General features: G+C 34.2%; 4 protein-coding genes across 6 annotated transcripts; 2 read left to right on the forward strand and 2 right to left on the reverse strand.

The window, feature by feature from the left end:
• Positions 1-2064: 2064 nt before the first annotated feature.
• Twisted (Protein O-mannosyl-transferase 2) lies at positions 2065-6262 on the reverse strand. The gene is made up of 14 exons (XM_070665857.1): positions 6023-6262; positions 5666-5749; positions 5491-5575; positions 5301-5405; positions 5083-5191; positions 4727-4995; positions 4422-4528; positions 4077-4269; positions 3774-3977; positions 3544-3695; positions 3366-3454; positions 3138-3286; positions 2612-3021; positions 2065-2450 (listed from the first exon to the last, which is right to left on the reverse strand). The coding sequence occupies exons 1-14, from the start codon at positions 6124-6126 to the stop codon at positions 2345-2347; spliced, it is 2166 nt and encodes a 721-aa protein (XP_070521958.1). The 5' UTR covers positions 6127-6262; the 3' UTR covers positions 2065-2344.
• A 121-nt stretch (positions 6263-6383) lies between these two features.
• Mre11 (double strand break repair nuclease mre11) lies at positions 6384-9863 on the forward strand. Its single transcript, XM_070665861.1, has 13 exons — positions 6384-6467; positions 6642-6897; positions 7013-7184; positions 7350-7486; positions 7564-7754; positions 7824-8025; positions 8116-8373; positions 8456-8537; positions 8642-8783; positions 8876-9039; positions 9120-9246; positions 9325-9555; positions 9635-9863. Exons 2-13 carry the CDS (start codon positions 6795-6797, stop codon positions 9704-9706), a joined length of 1881 nt encoding a protein of 626 aa, XP_070521962.1. The 5' UTR covers positions 6384-6467; positions 6642-6794; the 3' UTR covers positions 9707-9863.
• A 106-nt stretch (positions 9864-9969) lies between these two features.
• Positions 9970-11225, forward strand: Rps14 (ribosomal protein S14). Its single transcript, XM_070665882.1, has 4 exons — positions 9970-10076; positions 10338-10488; positions 10567-10654; positions 10947-11225. The coding sequence occupies exons 2-4, from the start codon at positions 10340-10342 to the stop codon at positions 11163-11165; spliced, it is 456 nt and encodes a 151-aa protein (XP_070521983.1). The 5' UTR covers positions 9970-10076; positions 10338-10339; the 3' UTR covers positions 11166-11225.
• Positions 11226-11315: 90 nt separating this feature from the next.
• On the reverse strand, positions 11316-13959 carry Dctn4-p62 (dynactin subunit 4). Of its 3 annotated transcripts, none has more exons than XM_070665869.1 (9): positions 13725-13959; positions 13585-13655; positions 13212-13414; positions 12979-13121; positions 12707-12872; positions 12446-12629; positions 12166-12349; positions 11893-12083; positions 11316-11810 (listed from the first exon to the last, which is right to left on the reverse strand). In XM_070665869.1, exons 1-9 carry the CDS (start codon positions 13851-13853, stop codon positions 11597-11599), a joined length of 1485 nt encoding a protein of 494 aa, XP_070521970.1. In that variant the 5' UTR covers positions 13854-13959; the 3' UTR covers positions 11316-11596. The 3 variants fall into 3 exon arrangements, with proteins under 3 accessions (XP_070521970.1, XP_070521969.1, XP_070521971.1); XM_070665868.1 differs by having other exon boundaries at positions 12707-12875; positions 13725-13958; XM_070665870.1 differs by lacking the exon at positions 13725-13959 and having other exon boundaries at positions 11317-11810; positions 12707-12875; positions 13505-13616.
• Positions 13960-16688: the final 2729 nt, after the last annotated feature.

Consider the following 16688-nt stretch of genomic DNA (forward strand, 5'->3'; position numbering starts at 1 on the left):
GCTACATAAGGAAGATGTTCGTCCGATTTAGCAAGTTGCTGCGAAAAAGAAAAAAGAAAAATGTAACTTATAATGAAGGCGTACAAATGCGCGGTTAAAGAGTAAATTATTTTTTTTTTATGTACGATTAAAAAATTTAAATTTCTTACAATTGTATATGAAACATATTTCTATCAATCTTTTATAATTGAGTAAACAACTAAAAAATGCAGAAAAAATTATTGTATTAATATCTGGCGGATTATTTTATGTTCAGACTTTGGCGTAAAAATGCTTTTAAACATGTGGGATAAGAAAAGTAATGTCTTATCAGCTGTTATCAGCGTCGAGTAATAGATACTGTATGCGTTCAGATGCGCAATATTGCGATCGATAAACGGAAAAGAGAGTCTTCAACTATGAGTTACGCAGTCTCTTCTTCGCGCTCGAAAATAATTACATCCGACTATTTTCTCACATTTGTGACGGATGAATTTTACTTAAAAGATTAAAGGAGTAGATCTCTACCGATATGCACCGTCAAGTAGGTCAGATTCCATCGTTAATTCACACTTCCTGTAGCCAGCAGCGCAAGAAGCAACAAGCTGCCCGCATGCTTATCGTCGAAGAAACGCATGAATGACATTAATGTTAAGCGTCATGAACGATTTCTTTCAGCCACTATTTCCAAGATTACTTTGCATATTGAGATCAAGCACAATAAATCCTTTTGTAACATAAAAAAAAACTTAACACGCAATTTAATTATTATAAGTTACATAGCGAGAAGTTAAAGTCAAGAGATCATTGAGAACTAAAGAGTTAATTAAAGTTTAATTAAAATTTTAAAAATTAATTTTAATTCAGAGTGAATGGATTAACATAAAAATATTACGTTACGATTCGTAATCATTGCTCTAATAAGAAGTATCGATGAATCATCGATTGTTAAACTATATTGACGTCATTTATCGTTAAATTACGTAAAAAAAAAACCGAGATTGCGAAGCGGTAGGCGGTGGAAACATCATGCAGATTAATTTATTCATGTTATCCATAACTCGATTAGTCAAAACTATTGATAGAAAACAAAATCTTAAATTAAACTGTTAATACAAGCGTTGCCAAATTTTTAATGTGTAATGTTAAAAATTAATAAACTAATTCTAAAAATTTAAAGCATTTTCTACATCTATGTAAAATATAATCAAATTTAAAGATAAGATTATCACAAGCTATGAAGACCATTTAAAATTTACTTACCTTCTAGAAACCACAATTGAATTTATTAAAAAATATTTAAAAAGAATAAAAATAAATGGCATACGCAAACATAAAAATTATGACAGGTACAGTTTTTCCTTCTTTGATACTAAAAATTATGAACAATTGCGCGCGATTTATATATACAATGTTGAAATAAATCACATCTTCGCTACACTCGTATACGAGATGCTCCCGGCGTTCACGTCAATGCGACTCATTGCGCAAGTTGTCATTGCGACGCTCACGAGGTACGCGAGAAGACGTTCAACGATGAAAGCTCTTTATGTAGAAGCTCCATCGAACGTTTAGCTGGGATGCGATCTCAGCAACAAGTGCTTACGCACGAACGATTGCGTTCGCTTTATTTAAACGGAGCAGATGATATTTCTCCGCGCAACGAAGTCACTGATATAATTTCACGAACGATTTCGTTACCCCTACCTATTTTCGTGAGCCCGCAATATGTCCGGCACGAGCGGTCGCCGACGTACCGCTGATTGCAGCATCCGCTGATCCACAGTGATGCACAGCCCGTTCCGGACGACTATCTCGCGGCGGTCCGCCGGCGCAGGAAAGCGCACACTGACCGAATATCCAAGAGCGCTTCTCGCCCTGTCCTTCAATATCGTCGTCATCGACGGCGGCGAAAGCGGTGATACCGTGAGGGGCAATGCAATACGCGTGCGTCTCCGTATCACTGATAGCAAAAGCTCGCGCGCGCGCGTTACATGCGGCAGCTTTCAAGCACCGATCGAGCCTTTTGGAGCGCGTGAATAAATGTAGTTTTCGACAAAATAATTTTAGCACAACTGAAACATATAACAGTAATTAGTTTTTTATTAAAACATTTTAATGTTACGAATAATTTATTGAAAATATAAAATATAAATATATTGTAAAAATTGATATGTATAATTTAAGTACAAAAATATAAGTAATATAAATATAATGAGCATTTCCCAATACCAGTCGTTATCGAAGACAAACTAGTATTCCCAGTAGTACAGTGTAAAATATACTGTACTATTAATTATATTGCGAAACAAGTATATGTATATAAAATACTTTGCATTGCACTATATATAAAATAAATAAAATTTTAAAATTCCCAAGATTCCATCCATCTTAAAGAATGCATTGAGCTGTCGGGATCCATGGCGGACGGACCGTCCATCCCATAAGCCAACGGCGAGAACAGATAAAAGCTGCAATTTAAATTTGATACAAAAATGTTATTACATATATTTTATTTAATAAAAATTCCGTTCAAGTAAAAATTCAAAGATATTCTGAAAGTATGTATTGTGACGAGGTATTTTATTGCAAAATTAGAATTTGAGCGAAAAAGAAAAAATTAAATCTTTACCTATATATAATACCAGAAACTACCGTTCCCAGAACGACATGATAAATCGTATTTCCTACTTTGCCGGGCAGTAACAGTAGAAAGCTCTCAATGATGTGATTCAACGTAATTCCGGTCAACATAGAATTGTATAATAGCGCTGGAAAATAATGATGAAAATACAGCACTCTAGTCATCGCCCAGAAAGGAACGTAATGGAGTATCCATCCAAGAAAGAGCCATTTGCCTGCGTGCGTTAATTTACTACGTTGCTCGATAACGATAGCATCGTCAACGCAGCCTCGTTGCTCGCGTACAGAAGCGTGAACATAAAGAATTATGAATATTGCAAGAAAAACTATGTTCCCCCACCAAATAATGGGATTGCCGAGTAAATATATTCTTTGGTTGTTTCCTGAAAAAAATTGTCCCTGCAAAAAGAGATAAAGATTTATTTCAGAATTTTCTTCAAAATGATAACGTCGTATTAACTAAGAGTATTAATGTAAAAATAAAATATTACGAAACATAAAAATTGATAGCTTACTCTGTAATTTATAGGCCATTGCCATGGTCGTGAAGACACCTCTCCTTCTTTCACTTTTAAATCTGAATTACCTTGCAGCATTACAGCATGAGACTCTAAGAATCTATTGAGAAATCCTGGCGCGTATACTTGAAAACTGACATTTGGCACTAATAAAATAATTAATATTGTATGTCATTTTAATTATTAATCAATAATAAATTGGGTATACGTTGCTCGCTTACATACATTTGGCATATTGATTATCTTCGACGTTCCATAATCCATTTTTATCTCTCATGTTAGGATTGCAGGAAACCTCTTGTTGACTGTATCCCCTACACAAATTAAAAATTTATCGTATAAGAACAAATTAATTCTACACAAACTATGGCAAAATTTAATTAATTATATAATCGCTACTAACCATTTCGGCAATGTTTTGCCACTACACGTTAATATGCAATGATGAAGATAATGCACAAATTTTAATTTACTCGTCACCGTCTCTACCACGTCGCCATCCCTTCCATTCGTTATTAATATTTTCCAAACGTCGTTAGCATCACCCGTACCATTCTGAAATAAATAAGAAAAATGGTATTTAAAGTTAGACTTCAAGATTCAACGTTATAAAATTATATTGAAATATTTTACCTCTCCATATCCAGTGACTTGATAGTGTTTCTTCGATATCGGCGCGATTTCTTTATGTGAATGTAAATTCCGTTTCGTTGTAACGTGTTCCAAACGCACGAAGTCACCATGTTTAACTAATTCCGGCTCTGGTGATATCACGTCCGTATCGTATTTTTTTACTAACCATAGATTGTTGTCATCTTTATGGGAATAGGTTGTAATCTATAATTAGTTACTTTATCAGAAATACTCAGAGACTTTTCTCTACTTATAAATAAATATATATAAATATTATAAGTAGAAAAATATATATATAACAACCTGTTGCTGTCTAGCACCGACTCCCTCGGGGTACAAATGCCAATGGGAATGCAAGTAACCTCCCCCCGTGCGATGATTTTTTAATGTAACAGTGGCACCATACGCCAATTGTCGTGGCATTGTCGCATTGTACAAGGAATTTCCGCGTAACAGCGATTGAAATTCAGAACTGTAGAAACCATCGCCACTTCCACTAAACAAAATACAATGTTCATTGTAAATTAAATTATTAACAGTTTGAATATATAATTATATTTAAAAAAAACTGATATAAAGCTTCTAAAGGTATTCGATTAAAAAAGCTGTGCAGAAAAATTATCTGTATATTAATACTATAATTCTTACCTTTTATTTAAAACGGAAAGATGAATATAAAAAAATAGCATGTAAAGTAAAATTGGTAATATGATGAGGGTAAAGCACCTTGCTAACAAATGTTTCCCCACATAAGACTGCAAAATCAAAATCATTCTTTGGGAACTGATTGTTCACATTCAGACTTAATTATTTTCACATCAGACTTAATTTAATATCATTATAAACTCATTAATTAGCTTGTTAATCAGTAATTAATACCAGTTTAAAAAAAACACATAATTTGCGAAATAAAAAATTTTAAGATATTGAGTTTTTATAGTAAAATTACTCACGATAGGCTTAGATAGATCACCCAATTCTCGCCAGAGCTCGTACGCGGTGTAAAGGCCCACGAGTAAAACGACAAAAAGCCCGACAAATTTCACACTAATAGTGCATGCAAGCGAAGCTCCAGTGAAAGACAGCCACAACCACCAACGTCGTGTGAACGGATAATCCCGAAGTGACGCTACATGTGCCATGCCCCATGTCGCACACATCATAAAACACAGTAATATAGGATCCAGTAAGATATACTGATTTAACGTTAACAATCCTACATCTGCAATATAGAAAAAAATTATATTAATTTCTCAAATTTAGGATTATTTAAGGATCGTTTATATACGATCAAAATTTTATAATTTACCACATAAAATAAGGGAGGCAGCGAGTGCAGAGGCGCGAACTGATTTGGTGAGGTCCCATACAATAAGATACGATAACGGGACAGTAGTTGCACCCAAAACTGTACAGAACTAAAATAAAAAAAAATTTTTTTTTATTAAATTCCTACAATTATAACGCCGAAAAATTACAAGTTCTTTTATAATTTTTTTTTAATATATAAAAATTTAATCAACTTACAATTCTCATCCCAACATAATTGACATTTTCAAATTTGTCTCCTGGTTTTTCGAAAGCAAACGTTCCATCATAGCCAGTTAAATATCCAGACAAAGCAATGAGCATCTAGAATAAAACAAAAAATATTTTAAAATTAATAGTACTGTAATTTTCTATTTAAAGAATTTGAAAAAGTTATTGTAAAATTTACCTTTCCTAAAGGTGGATGTACATCAAAGAAGAATGTCCTATTTATATACCAACTGCCCATTTTACCAAAATGTGTTTCATCCCAACTGTAATTTAGAAATGTTTAAGAACTTTATCTCTAAAAAGAATTTATTAAAGTTTAAATAAGATTAATAAAGTTTATGATTTTTTTTTACCATACATGTTGTGGTTCTGTAACTTTGTAAAATCTAGTGAGTAAAGTAAGTGTAATTATGCTTCCAAACGAAAGCCACCAGTCTCTATAAATAAAAAAAAAATTTTTTTAACATATCGTTATTATTTTAATAATTCATTATATGTTTTGCTAAATCATTTACATATTATAGAATATTTTTATATTTTTCAGTAATTGATTGTTACTAGTAAAGAATATAATCGAAAAAAACACACGTAAATTTTTATTATCTCACTAAGTTTTATACTTTTTACGAAAAATGTAATTCATCAAATAAACAATACAAATTAAAAGTCTACAGTACAACTACATCAGTACCAAAAAGATTACAACATACGTTGCATTTTCTTCTTTCTCGTCCGTTTTATTTCTTGACTTGCAAACAGATTCTTGAGTACAGCTTTTCATGTTCGTTTTACTATTATTCATTTCGTAAACCATTTAACGTTCCGTTATGCGACACGATAAACAGCTCTGATTTGCTCCACCTGCTCCTGTCAACTTGTGTCAACTGCTGGTTGGAGTCCCGGTTCCTTAACCTTACCTCCGGAAATCCATGCGACTCGTAGTGAATTTCTTCAAAACTAACTGGCAACCATTACAGAAAAGGCGTAGCCACGACGTTGACGGGAACGGCAACCATTACAAAAAAGGTGTGGCCACGACATTGGCGGGAACATCGCACTGACCATCAATTTATTCTGTCTAATCTTCTAATAGTACTCGAACGTTTTCAGAGACTCGGCAGCGAGAAACTCCAAAATTGATAGATTTATTATTTTGTTTAGTTCGAATTTCTCGACCACCTATATAAGCGCATGATTAAATTATCATTTTAATTAATTATAATAAAGAATTAAATATTTGATTATCAATATACTTTTTAATAACAAGAAATATATCGGCATTGAAAAAGATTTTTTGCTCAGCTGATCACATGTTCTTTTACTTGGCAGGTTTGGCTTACTTCAACGACAGTAAGATAAGAAGACACAAGCACAGCGTACATTTCGCGCCATTCTAATCGTTAGTTGTTTCACGTGTACATCCTCGTCTGACATTAAAGTGGATTATTAATTAATTAACGAGTGGTGTTTTACACGAGAAAGATGTCGAGTACCGCCACCAACGCGGACTTGGATCCAGAGGATACTATGAAAATCCTTGTAGCCACGGATATTCATCTTGGCTTTGATTACAGCAAAAAGAGAGGTTGGTTTTCACGATAATATTTTTTTATAAAATGCTACAGACGAAAGAAAAGACATAATAGCATGCACAAATCGAAGTTAAGCCTTACGATTAACGCTGGTTTATTTCTTGACAGGCGGACAATCAGACGAAACGTTTGTAACGTTTGAGGAAATACTAAAGTATGGCAAGGACAATAATGTTGATTTTATTCTGCTGGGTGGTGATTTGTTTCATGATACTAAACCAACGCAAGTTGCATTACTTAAGTGCTTGGAATTGCTACGAAAATATTGCCTGGGGACTAAGTAAGTAATAATCATATTAAATTCCAATTTATATAAATAGTTGTTAATAAATATAAAATAAATAAATTAATAAATAAATAAAATTAATAAATAAAAAGTTAATTAATAAAAAATAATTGTTAATAAAAAAAGAGATAATATTTATTTGTTTTGTCGTATTTTTAGAGAATGTGAACTTGAATTCATGAGTGATTCAGACATGGTATTTCAACATTGTGCACAGAAGCATGTAAATTATGAAGATCCAAATTTAAATGTCTCAATGCCAATATTCACTATTCATGGCAATCATGATGATCCAAGTACTTTTTTTTCTTTGCATAATATAATTTTAATTTGATATAAACTAATTAATTATATCTTATTTGTTGACTGATAGGTTTTGGTACTATTGGACCAATGGATGTACTGTCAGCTACTGGACTTGTAAATTACTTTGGAAAATGGACAGACCTTACTCGCATACTTGTAGCTCCCATAATTTTAAAAAAACGTAACACCTATGTTGCACTTTATGGTTTGAGTTATATTAATGATCAAAGATTATCGCGATTATACAGAGATGAGAAGGTACATTTATTTTAAATGAGTTTTTCTAACTGATTAAACAAAGCAAACTAATGTAACATTTTAAAATAGGTGGAATTATTACGACCAAAGGATATAGAACCTTTCAATATATTCGTTTTACATCAAAATCGTGTTAAACATGGTAATTATGCTTATATATCAGAAAGTAAATTGCATAAATTTCTCAATTTTGTTATTTGGGGTCACGAACATGAGTGTCGTATTGATCCTGAATTTAATTCAGAAGGAGGATACTTTATTTCACAGCCAGGTAAAACTTTTTTTTATGATACATACATATAGCAGAATAATATTTCAAAAGTTAATTGTTATTAAATATTTTAAATTAAACTGATTTCAGGAAGCTCTGTTGTTACCTCTTTATGTGAAAGTGAATCAAGGCCTAAACATGTGGGTCTTCTTAAAATAAATAAAAAAAATTTCAAAATGAAAAAATTAAAATTAAAAAGTGTTAGACCATTTGTGTTTCAAAATTTGATTCTTCGTGATCATGATATTAAAATACGGAATTGCTCTTCATTAGCAGATTCTGTAAGTCAATTTGTGGATCAGTATATTGAAAATGAGATTATGCCTCAAGTTGTTAGACAACTAACACGTACGTTGATTATTTTTAAGTACCTTATTTTTATTTCATACGCAAACTTATTTTTTATAATATAAAATTTAATTTATTTTAGAATATCCTAATCAACCACATCAACCTTTAATTCGATTAAGAATATTTTATGATAATGATGATGAACAGTTTGATACATTAAGGTTTGTAAATACTGTATTATTTTTATATTACAAAGCTTTTAATTTTATATGTATTTTATTTTTTTATTTTAAATATCTTCAAAGATAAAAAAATATGTTTCTAGTTTGGCGCAAAAATATTGTGATGAAGTTGCTAATCCAATGGAAATGATTCTGTTTCGTAAAATGAAGAGTGGAGATAAAAGACGTAATATTTTAGATGGAATCGATGATCTGGATGATTTTACTGAATTATTTCAGGGAAATGTAAGATATATATATAATTTTTTTAACTGAATTCATAAATTAATTTTATTTTAGTAATATTTTGACGTTGCTCAGAATTTTTCTTGTTATAGGCAGAGCAAGAATGGACTAGCACAGTACCAGGTGGAATTAAAAAATATTTTGATATGGAGGAAAATAGGGATAAATTAACAGTATTAACTGTGACAGCATTGAATGAAGCCTTAAATCGATACGTTGAATTCAGTGATACAGATGCCTTTAAAAATATCGTAAGGTAATTAGTGATATTATTTTCTGAAATAGAATCGAGAAATATATAAATTTTTATTTTACATTAATGGTCGTATTTGTTAGAGATCAAATGACAAGAACTATTGAATATGTACAAACTCAAGATACTGAGACATCAGAAGATATTCGCGAGCAAATCAAAAGTTTCCGCGATAAAAGATTGTCAGAAGATTACCAGGAGCAGATTAATGTAATGACACCGCATAAGTTTATTAATATGTGTGTATAATATTTTCATTAATAATTCTTACGAATAATATATTTGTAGGCTCGGGAAGTATTGAGTAGACCACTGCCAATCAGTCCTAAAGCTGCTAAACAGTCAAATCGCAGTATTACCATACCCGATAGTGGTGACAGCGATGAAAATGTAAATCCAATTTTGACTGAAACTAAGTCTAGAGGAAGAGGTAGAGGTTCTAGAGGTGGTAGAGGATCTAGAGGAGGTCGGGGCAGAGGAAAGGTTAAAGAAAGTAACGCTTCTATTACAGATATGCTGGTATGTGCAAGTCTTAAAATTATTTTAAAAACATATTAATTTATATATGTCTAATGAGCACATCTATATTTTTAAACAGAGTGGGAGAAACGCGCAGTCAAAGAAAACTCAGGATAAATTTGTTGTGATAAGTGATTCCGATTCCGATTAATTGTTAAGACTTGAGTATTATATAAAAATATATAATTATTATATTTTTTTACAAATATTATTTTGTACGAAAATAAAGTTTAATAAAAATTATTCGTACATATGTCGTATTTGTTAAGAAAAATAATTTATCTGAAAGAAAACGTTTTTAATGTAAATTTTATTAAATTAGTTTAGTATTGTGTTTTTATAAAAATTAATTTGTCCATTTGATACTTGATGTGTGTGAGGCAATGATACAACTAAATTCCCCCACTAGCTTTTGCGCAACGTTCGCAGGCAGACTGGCTGCGCCACCGGAAGCATCGCTCTTTTCCATTCCTGTGTAAATCGCGTTGCCACAAGAAGGTTATAATCGTCACAATTCGCAGGTATTTTTGACGATAAATATCATTTACTTAGTGAAAATATTAAGCTGGCTTTGTTAATTGAATATTCATGAATAAGTTTTAATTGCAAAATTATTTTATGCATATCAGTTTATATAGATATGGTTGGATAAAATTTCACATCGAGGATGTACTTTCTTTGCACCATAACCTCAATTTCTGTCTTAAAAATGTTTATATAAATGTTACAGTAATAAGTGATAAATAATCGTACTGTAAAATAATAACTTGTTATTTCTTTAGCGATGCCGCCAAAAAGAGGAAAGGTACAAAAGGAAGAAGTGCAAGTCTCTCTCGGACCTCAGCTTCGCGAGGGAGAGGTCGTCTTTGGAGTGGCTCATATTTTCGCCAGCTTCAACGACACCTTCGTTCATGTCACTGACTTGTCGGGCAGGTTCGTGGCCTATATTAAATTATGATATATGATTATAGGTACTGATAATTGTGATCTATAATTGCACGTTTGTATTAGGGAAACTATCGCTAGAGTCACGGGCGGTATGAAGGTGAAAGCAGATCGTGACGAGGCCTCGCCATACGCGGCTATGCTTGCCGCTCAGGTACGTTCGAGTTAATAATTTTTGGCGCGGTTACGAAATTACGTAGAGAAATTGTTATACTATTATCCACATCCAGGCAGCACCTAGACGATAAATTATATAATCTGAGGAGCGTTCATGTTTGTGGAAAAGTAAATTCTTTTTAATCATTGAGAGTGTGTACTTTGTATGGTGCACTATTTTTCTCTATATAAAAAGAAGACATTCGAATATACGTGCATATAAATATTGTTTATCTTTTAGGTATAATATTGAAATATTAACGTATAAAAATTTTTTTTTTATTATGTAGGATGTTGCTGAAAAATGTAAATCACTGGGCATCACAGCACTGCACATCAAATTGAGAGCTACTGGAGGCAACAAAACAAAGACTCCTGGCCCAGGCGCACAATCTGCTCTGCGTGCTTTAGCTCGTTCAAGCATGAAAATTGGTCGTATTGAAGATGTTACTCCTATTCCGTCGGACTCTACTCGCAGGAAGGGAGGTCGTCGCGGACGTAGGCTATAAGCTATTATGGCCGTCTATATGGTTTATTATCTTTCAATAAATATTTAAACAAAAAAAAAATTGTATTTTTGTGACATTACATTTTACACACTTTTTATTATTTTTTTTTTTTATTGCGAGATCCCGAAAGAAAAAAATTTTACGTTTATTACATACATTTTATTATATATTAAAAAATAAGTTTTTTTAATATAAAAGTTTATTTTTTTATAGTAATAGAGATATAAGAAAGGAATTATTAAATTTGAAAATAGGTAGAAAATTAAATTAGTATATTATCTATTGCTTATTATAGATATATTAAAGTAAATATTAAGCTTAGTGCATTAAAGCATAAATAGTATATTTAGATATTTAATCAGCTACTGAAAAACTTTTAAGGCATTTGTATAAGAGCATTTTTATAATTATTCTAATTAAATCGTAAGGAATTATGTTTCGCCAACTAGTTTACCAACAGTGAGATATAATTTAACTTTTACGTCTACCTTTTGCGGCGATTTATGCTCTAGCGCTGCAATAGTATTAATGTATCCATGTTGCATGACAAATCCAACTATAACATCGTCATCATTTTCATTCGTATCGTGCGGAGTTACGTGCAAACGTATTACTGCTTTATTCCCTTTTCGCCATACTACAAGTCTGCAAAAAAAAAATATTGATAAAATAATTTCTATATTATCTTTGTATTAATTTTACATTTACACTTTTATATTCTATGTACTTTGGATCATCTTGGAAATTGTGATTATCGCTGGTATCATCGTACTCAGCAGCATCATCTCTTGGTGGAAGAATCAATGAGCTATGAGGCATTACTAAATCTCCATTTGGTACAACTTTAATTGACTTAGGATCTTCTGTTACAGGTGCTTGTCGTATAGTAGACGGCAATGCATTTGGAGAGTCGCTCCCCTGTAATTATAAAATCGGATTATTAAATTACGTTATATGATATATTACGATAAATACGATAAAAATTTAATTTTTATATTACTTGTGAATCTTCTTGTTTAACGTCTTTTTCGTCAATTGGTGAAGGAGATAACGAGGTATTTAAAGGTAATATGGTTATTTGAGTTTGATGCTGAGTTGGATTGCAGAATTTTAGAAGTAGTTCACTTGGCTTCCCCGGTTTAAGTGGTTCACAAGTAACAATTTTGACTTCAGGGATATGATAACTAAAAAAAATTGAATTAACAAAGATATCCGAGTATGCAATATAAATTTAAATTATTTTACGTATTATTAGTATTAGAATTAATAATTGTACTTACAATGCAGCCAGCAAAATTTTGAATTTTGTCGATTGAGGGCAAAGATCTGACTTGCTAACATTATGCTCGCATACTCTACAGCGTTGTGATCTTTTAACTAAAAACTGTCTGTGCTGAGGGCGCAATTCATTTATCTTTTCTGCTTGTACCTCAGGGTGCTGTAATCTTTGTTCTAGCGTCGTAACTGTTACATAAAATTATATATAATGAGAAGAAAATTTTTGTTAATGTTGTCACTCTCGTTATCGAAAATATTCTTACTTTTAGTTATATCAACAGGTTCTGTAAATATATCGTTCGGTAATTCATCCACGTCTTCACTCGCATTGGATGGTACTGGTTGAGCAGAAGATTGAGACTGAATTGGTGGTTTTATCGGGCGTCCAATACGTTTACGAACCATTGCTGATGTAAAACTGTACATTGTCTGCTATTGACAAATAACGATAGTTAAAATTAATTTTTTTTTAACAATTTTTAACAATTTTAACAATTTTTTTTGAACAAATAATTAGTTTTCTTTACAAACTCACAGCCGGTATAAAGGAGCGTTTTGGATGAAATTTTTTCTTTTCACATTGCTGTTTCTCTATAGAGGCTAATATTTTGTGATAATCAATAAGAGCGTTAATACGCGTCATATGTGGATTTTCTTGCTCGGGCCATCCTCCAGTTGCTACAAATGGAAAATTAAAGTATATTTTTAAAAAATCACTGTGGACAGCTGTTAATTATAAAATTAATTGATACTGAAATGTCCTCTTACCCACGGATTGGTCAGGTATTCCCGCATCTCGGGAGCTCCACCGGCATAATGAACAGAATAAATAATAAACTTTTTTGGGAGTGGCTTTAACATCCTTGTTTTCTTCTCCTTCAGTAGGCCCAGTTACTGGTTTTGCAGGTGCAAGTCCTGCTCTTGTGGATAGTGTTTGAAAGCAGCAAGGACAATCAAAGCAATTGGAACACCTATAAACATAATTAATAATACCATTATCTATTAATCATAATTTCCTGCTTTACGCGCGAAACCTAAGGTCTGTACTCAGTCGAACGTACATATTTTCTCTCACTCTAACTTACTGCACCAGTTCGGCGTGCCGCGACTGAGAACAAACCTCTAATATCCGTGAACGTACTTGTTCTTTTTAAGACGTACTTCCGACGAAGGCAAATTTTCCATGCAATTCGGACAGTAATGGGAATCAACCTAAACAGAGAAGATACATTTATGCAAAGAGATGCAATGAATTTTACATGTCAGCGTTGAAAAAGGTACCTCTTGACAGACGCAGTAGCCACATCGTATCATCAAGCAGTGTCGACAAAAATATATTTTCGATATAGGTTTTAAAGAGCCGCAGTTGCACAAGTAACGTACATAATCCGGTTGATTCAAGTACGTCATGCTGAGACGTGCGGGCTTGAAAATTCACGCGACGAAATGGTGAAAATGTTGATGGGCGTTCTTCGATCTCCAGAGGCTTCAAGGCCTCTAACCTAAAAGGCGATTTTTTTAATTAGTACCAAATTCCAGCAGAATCCGCTACGAGCCGCCACCGTGACCATTTGCTGTGGAGAAGTTCCACAAGCGTCTTCGCACATACGTCGGATGCATCTGATCGAGATAGTAGTACAAATCAACGTAAGTCAAACGATCTATATTTTTTCAACGGTACATTGCATCTTGCTATTATTGCATTTACTCTCGCTTTTTCTACGTCAAAGGCAACTGTTTTACGAATTTACATTCTCGGCAACAAACTGCTGATGTACGGCACATTTGACGCGATGTATTTTATCGCTAAAAAATTCGTGATACGTCAAAGTCAGCATTCGGCATAAATATTTGATACAAATGTGTATTCTTGTTAACTCTGTAGTCGATTCGTCGCTCATTTAATTCGGAAATGTGTTAAAGAAATCGAGCGACTTTATCGAGTGATGTTTGTGAACGGGAGCATCGTCCAGAGTCGCGTGAAAGATTTTAATTAACCATTTGCTCTCGTGATTGCAGTTTACTCGGTCAAGGTTCGTTTGTGAGTGTCCAGTCCGCTGGAAGAAGATCTGACTTTGCCAATCTAACAAAAGGAGGAGGAGGAGGAAGCTTTGGAGAAGCAGCATGCATCGGTGAAGCAACCCCTGGGTGAGTATCATTTTTTATCGCAATATTAAATCAACATTTCTTTGCTGCTCGTCGGAATCGTTGCGTTCTCTTAGCAATCGTAAGAAATAATTATCAAATTTAATTTAAATTTTATTTGTGCTTTGCAGAATCATCATAGCTGTATATAACTCCGCTGCTGCGCAACCGTCTGTGAGTCAAAATTATTTTCTCCTGGATTACTAAAATGAATTATACTTTCATGGTACCGATGTGTCTGTCGCAATGCTCGCGGACCGTGCAGAGGATTATTGCTTCCTGATATTTTTCTTAACTTCAGCAAGATTATGTATGCGATCTCTTGTTACGCGGTTTTCTTTTTACGGGATTATTCCCATCTCGCTTTTCTGTCTACTTCAACCTTAATATACCGGAAATACGCGCACGGATGAAAGTAGAAGGATCCGCGGAGTGTACGGTCGTGAAGTACCATCACGCGATGGTATGCTGGATACGCATAAGCCCAGCGGAGCGTATAGAGTTGATAATTGCCGCCCGTACTTCTAATCCCTCCGCGAATGCGACGGGGAGTGGAAAATCTCTCGGGCAAAAGGCATCAATGACACGAGCGTAATGCCTCGTTATTATTTTTTTTATTCCCGAACGCGCCGAATCGATAAATCGCAGGAATCCAGTTTGCGGCAAGGACTTCCTGTGCGTTATGCAGCAGTCGTTGGCAATTGCAGCCGCAAAGAATTTCTCTGCACGGCCACGGATCATTCTCGCGGAAAGAGAGAAGGGCGACGATCACGTGAGTGAGAGTGAAAGTTTAGCGAAGTATGCCTCGCGAATTAATCGGCGCGATCCCGTCCCCTCCGCATATAATAAAAGACGATCGGGTATCAATTAACATCTAAGATTAATCCGGAGAGAGGCCACATTTTGATTGCTCTTTGTCTTTCTTTCTTTTAAATCGGCGTTTGCGAAGTGAAAACAATTATATAAATTTCGCGTAAACATCGCGAAAGCTTCCTTCGCTGCTGTTACGCGACGGCAACAGCTTTCAACTACGCCTATTATTTTGATATTAGAAGGTACCCCCTTCGGTATTAGAATCACTATAGCAGTCACGTGGGATGTGAATTAGAATTGCTTAGGTAATCCCATACTGCGCAACCTCATCGTGCCTTCTAATGACGCTTGACCGCAAGGTTAATAACTGGAGAACACGTAAATCTATCTTCGTTTCCCTAAGACCGGCCTAACTGTACGCGGTGCAGTAATCAAGAGGGGAGCTCGAGAAGCTAATGTTTTATTCACGAGTCCGCAGGAAAAAGAGATCTTAAAAACTAATTTCTCACAATCCCGAGAGTGTCCGGTTAAAACGCTGTTAATTTGGCCCTCTCGGCCGTCTCGCCGAACTGCAGCTCGACCTCCGTTTCAAGGATAGCCTCGCGAACGAACATCTGCCGGGCTAACAGTATACATAACCGTATTGAGATTATGCAAGCCGATAGTCGGTGGATGGTAATGGCAGATGCTTTACGCCAGTAAACGTAATATTAGTCGACATTGCGGTGGTCGATGGTGCACGGTGAGGTCTAACGGTGGAACCACCATAACGTCCCGCAATGTCGATTCGTTCCTCCGCGGTATCCCAGGAACTTGGTACCATTCGAAGCACCGGTGGCTCAGGTATTCGATAATTGATGACGTATCTTGAATGAAACGATAGCTCATTGAACGGTAAGACCTTACGCGCGTACTTTCGTCAGGTGTTCGAGCTCTCCTTGAGACGAATTTCGAATTAATCTCTCTTTCAAGATGGAAATAGATCGTGACTTTTTATCACGTTAATAGATGTGATTAACCGAAAATTCTTTTATTTTCTGCGCGTATATTATTTATACGACGGTAACAATTTCGCGTGAAGAAACAATCGTAGGAAAATCGGTGAAAAACTTTGAAAAGAAAATGGGCTTAGCGAAGAACATGTCTATTAGTGTAAAGTACGTGTGAGAGTGCCGGTTAAACTGTCGATGCATGCAACTGAAACTCGCAAACGGTACGGCTAAATAACTTTTAAGTGGCGGTAATTATCGAGAGACCGATAACTTTCTCGGTGTTCATGGAAACTCC

The sequence above is a fragment of the Cardiocondyla obscurior genome, linkage group LG14 (assembly GCF_019399895.1).
Source record: "Cardiocondyla obscurior isolate alpha-2009 linkage group LG14, Cobs3.1, whole genome shotgun sequence".
NCBI lineage: Eukaryota > Metazoa > Arthropoda > Insecta > Hymenoptera > Formicidae > Cardiocondyla > Cardiocondyla obscurior.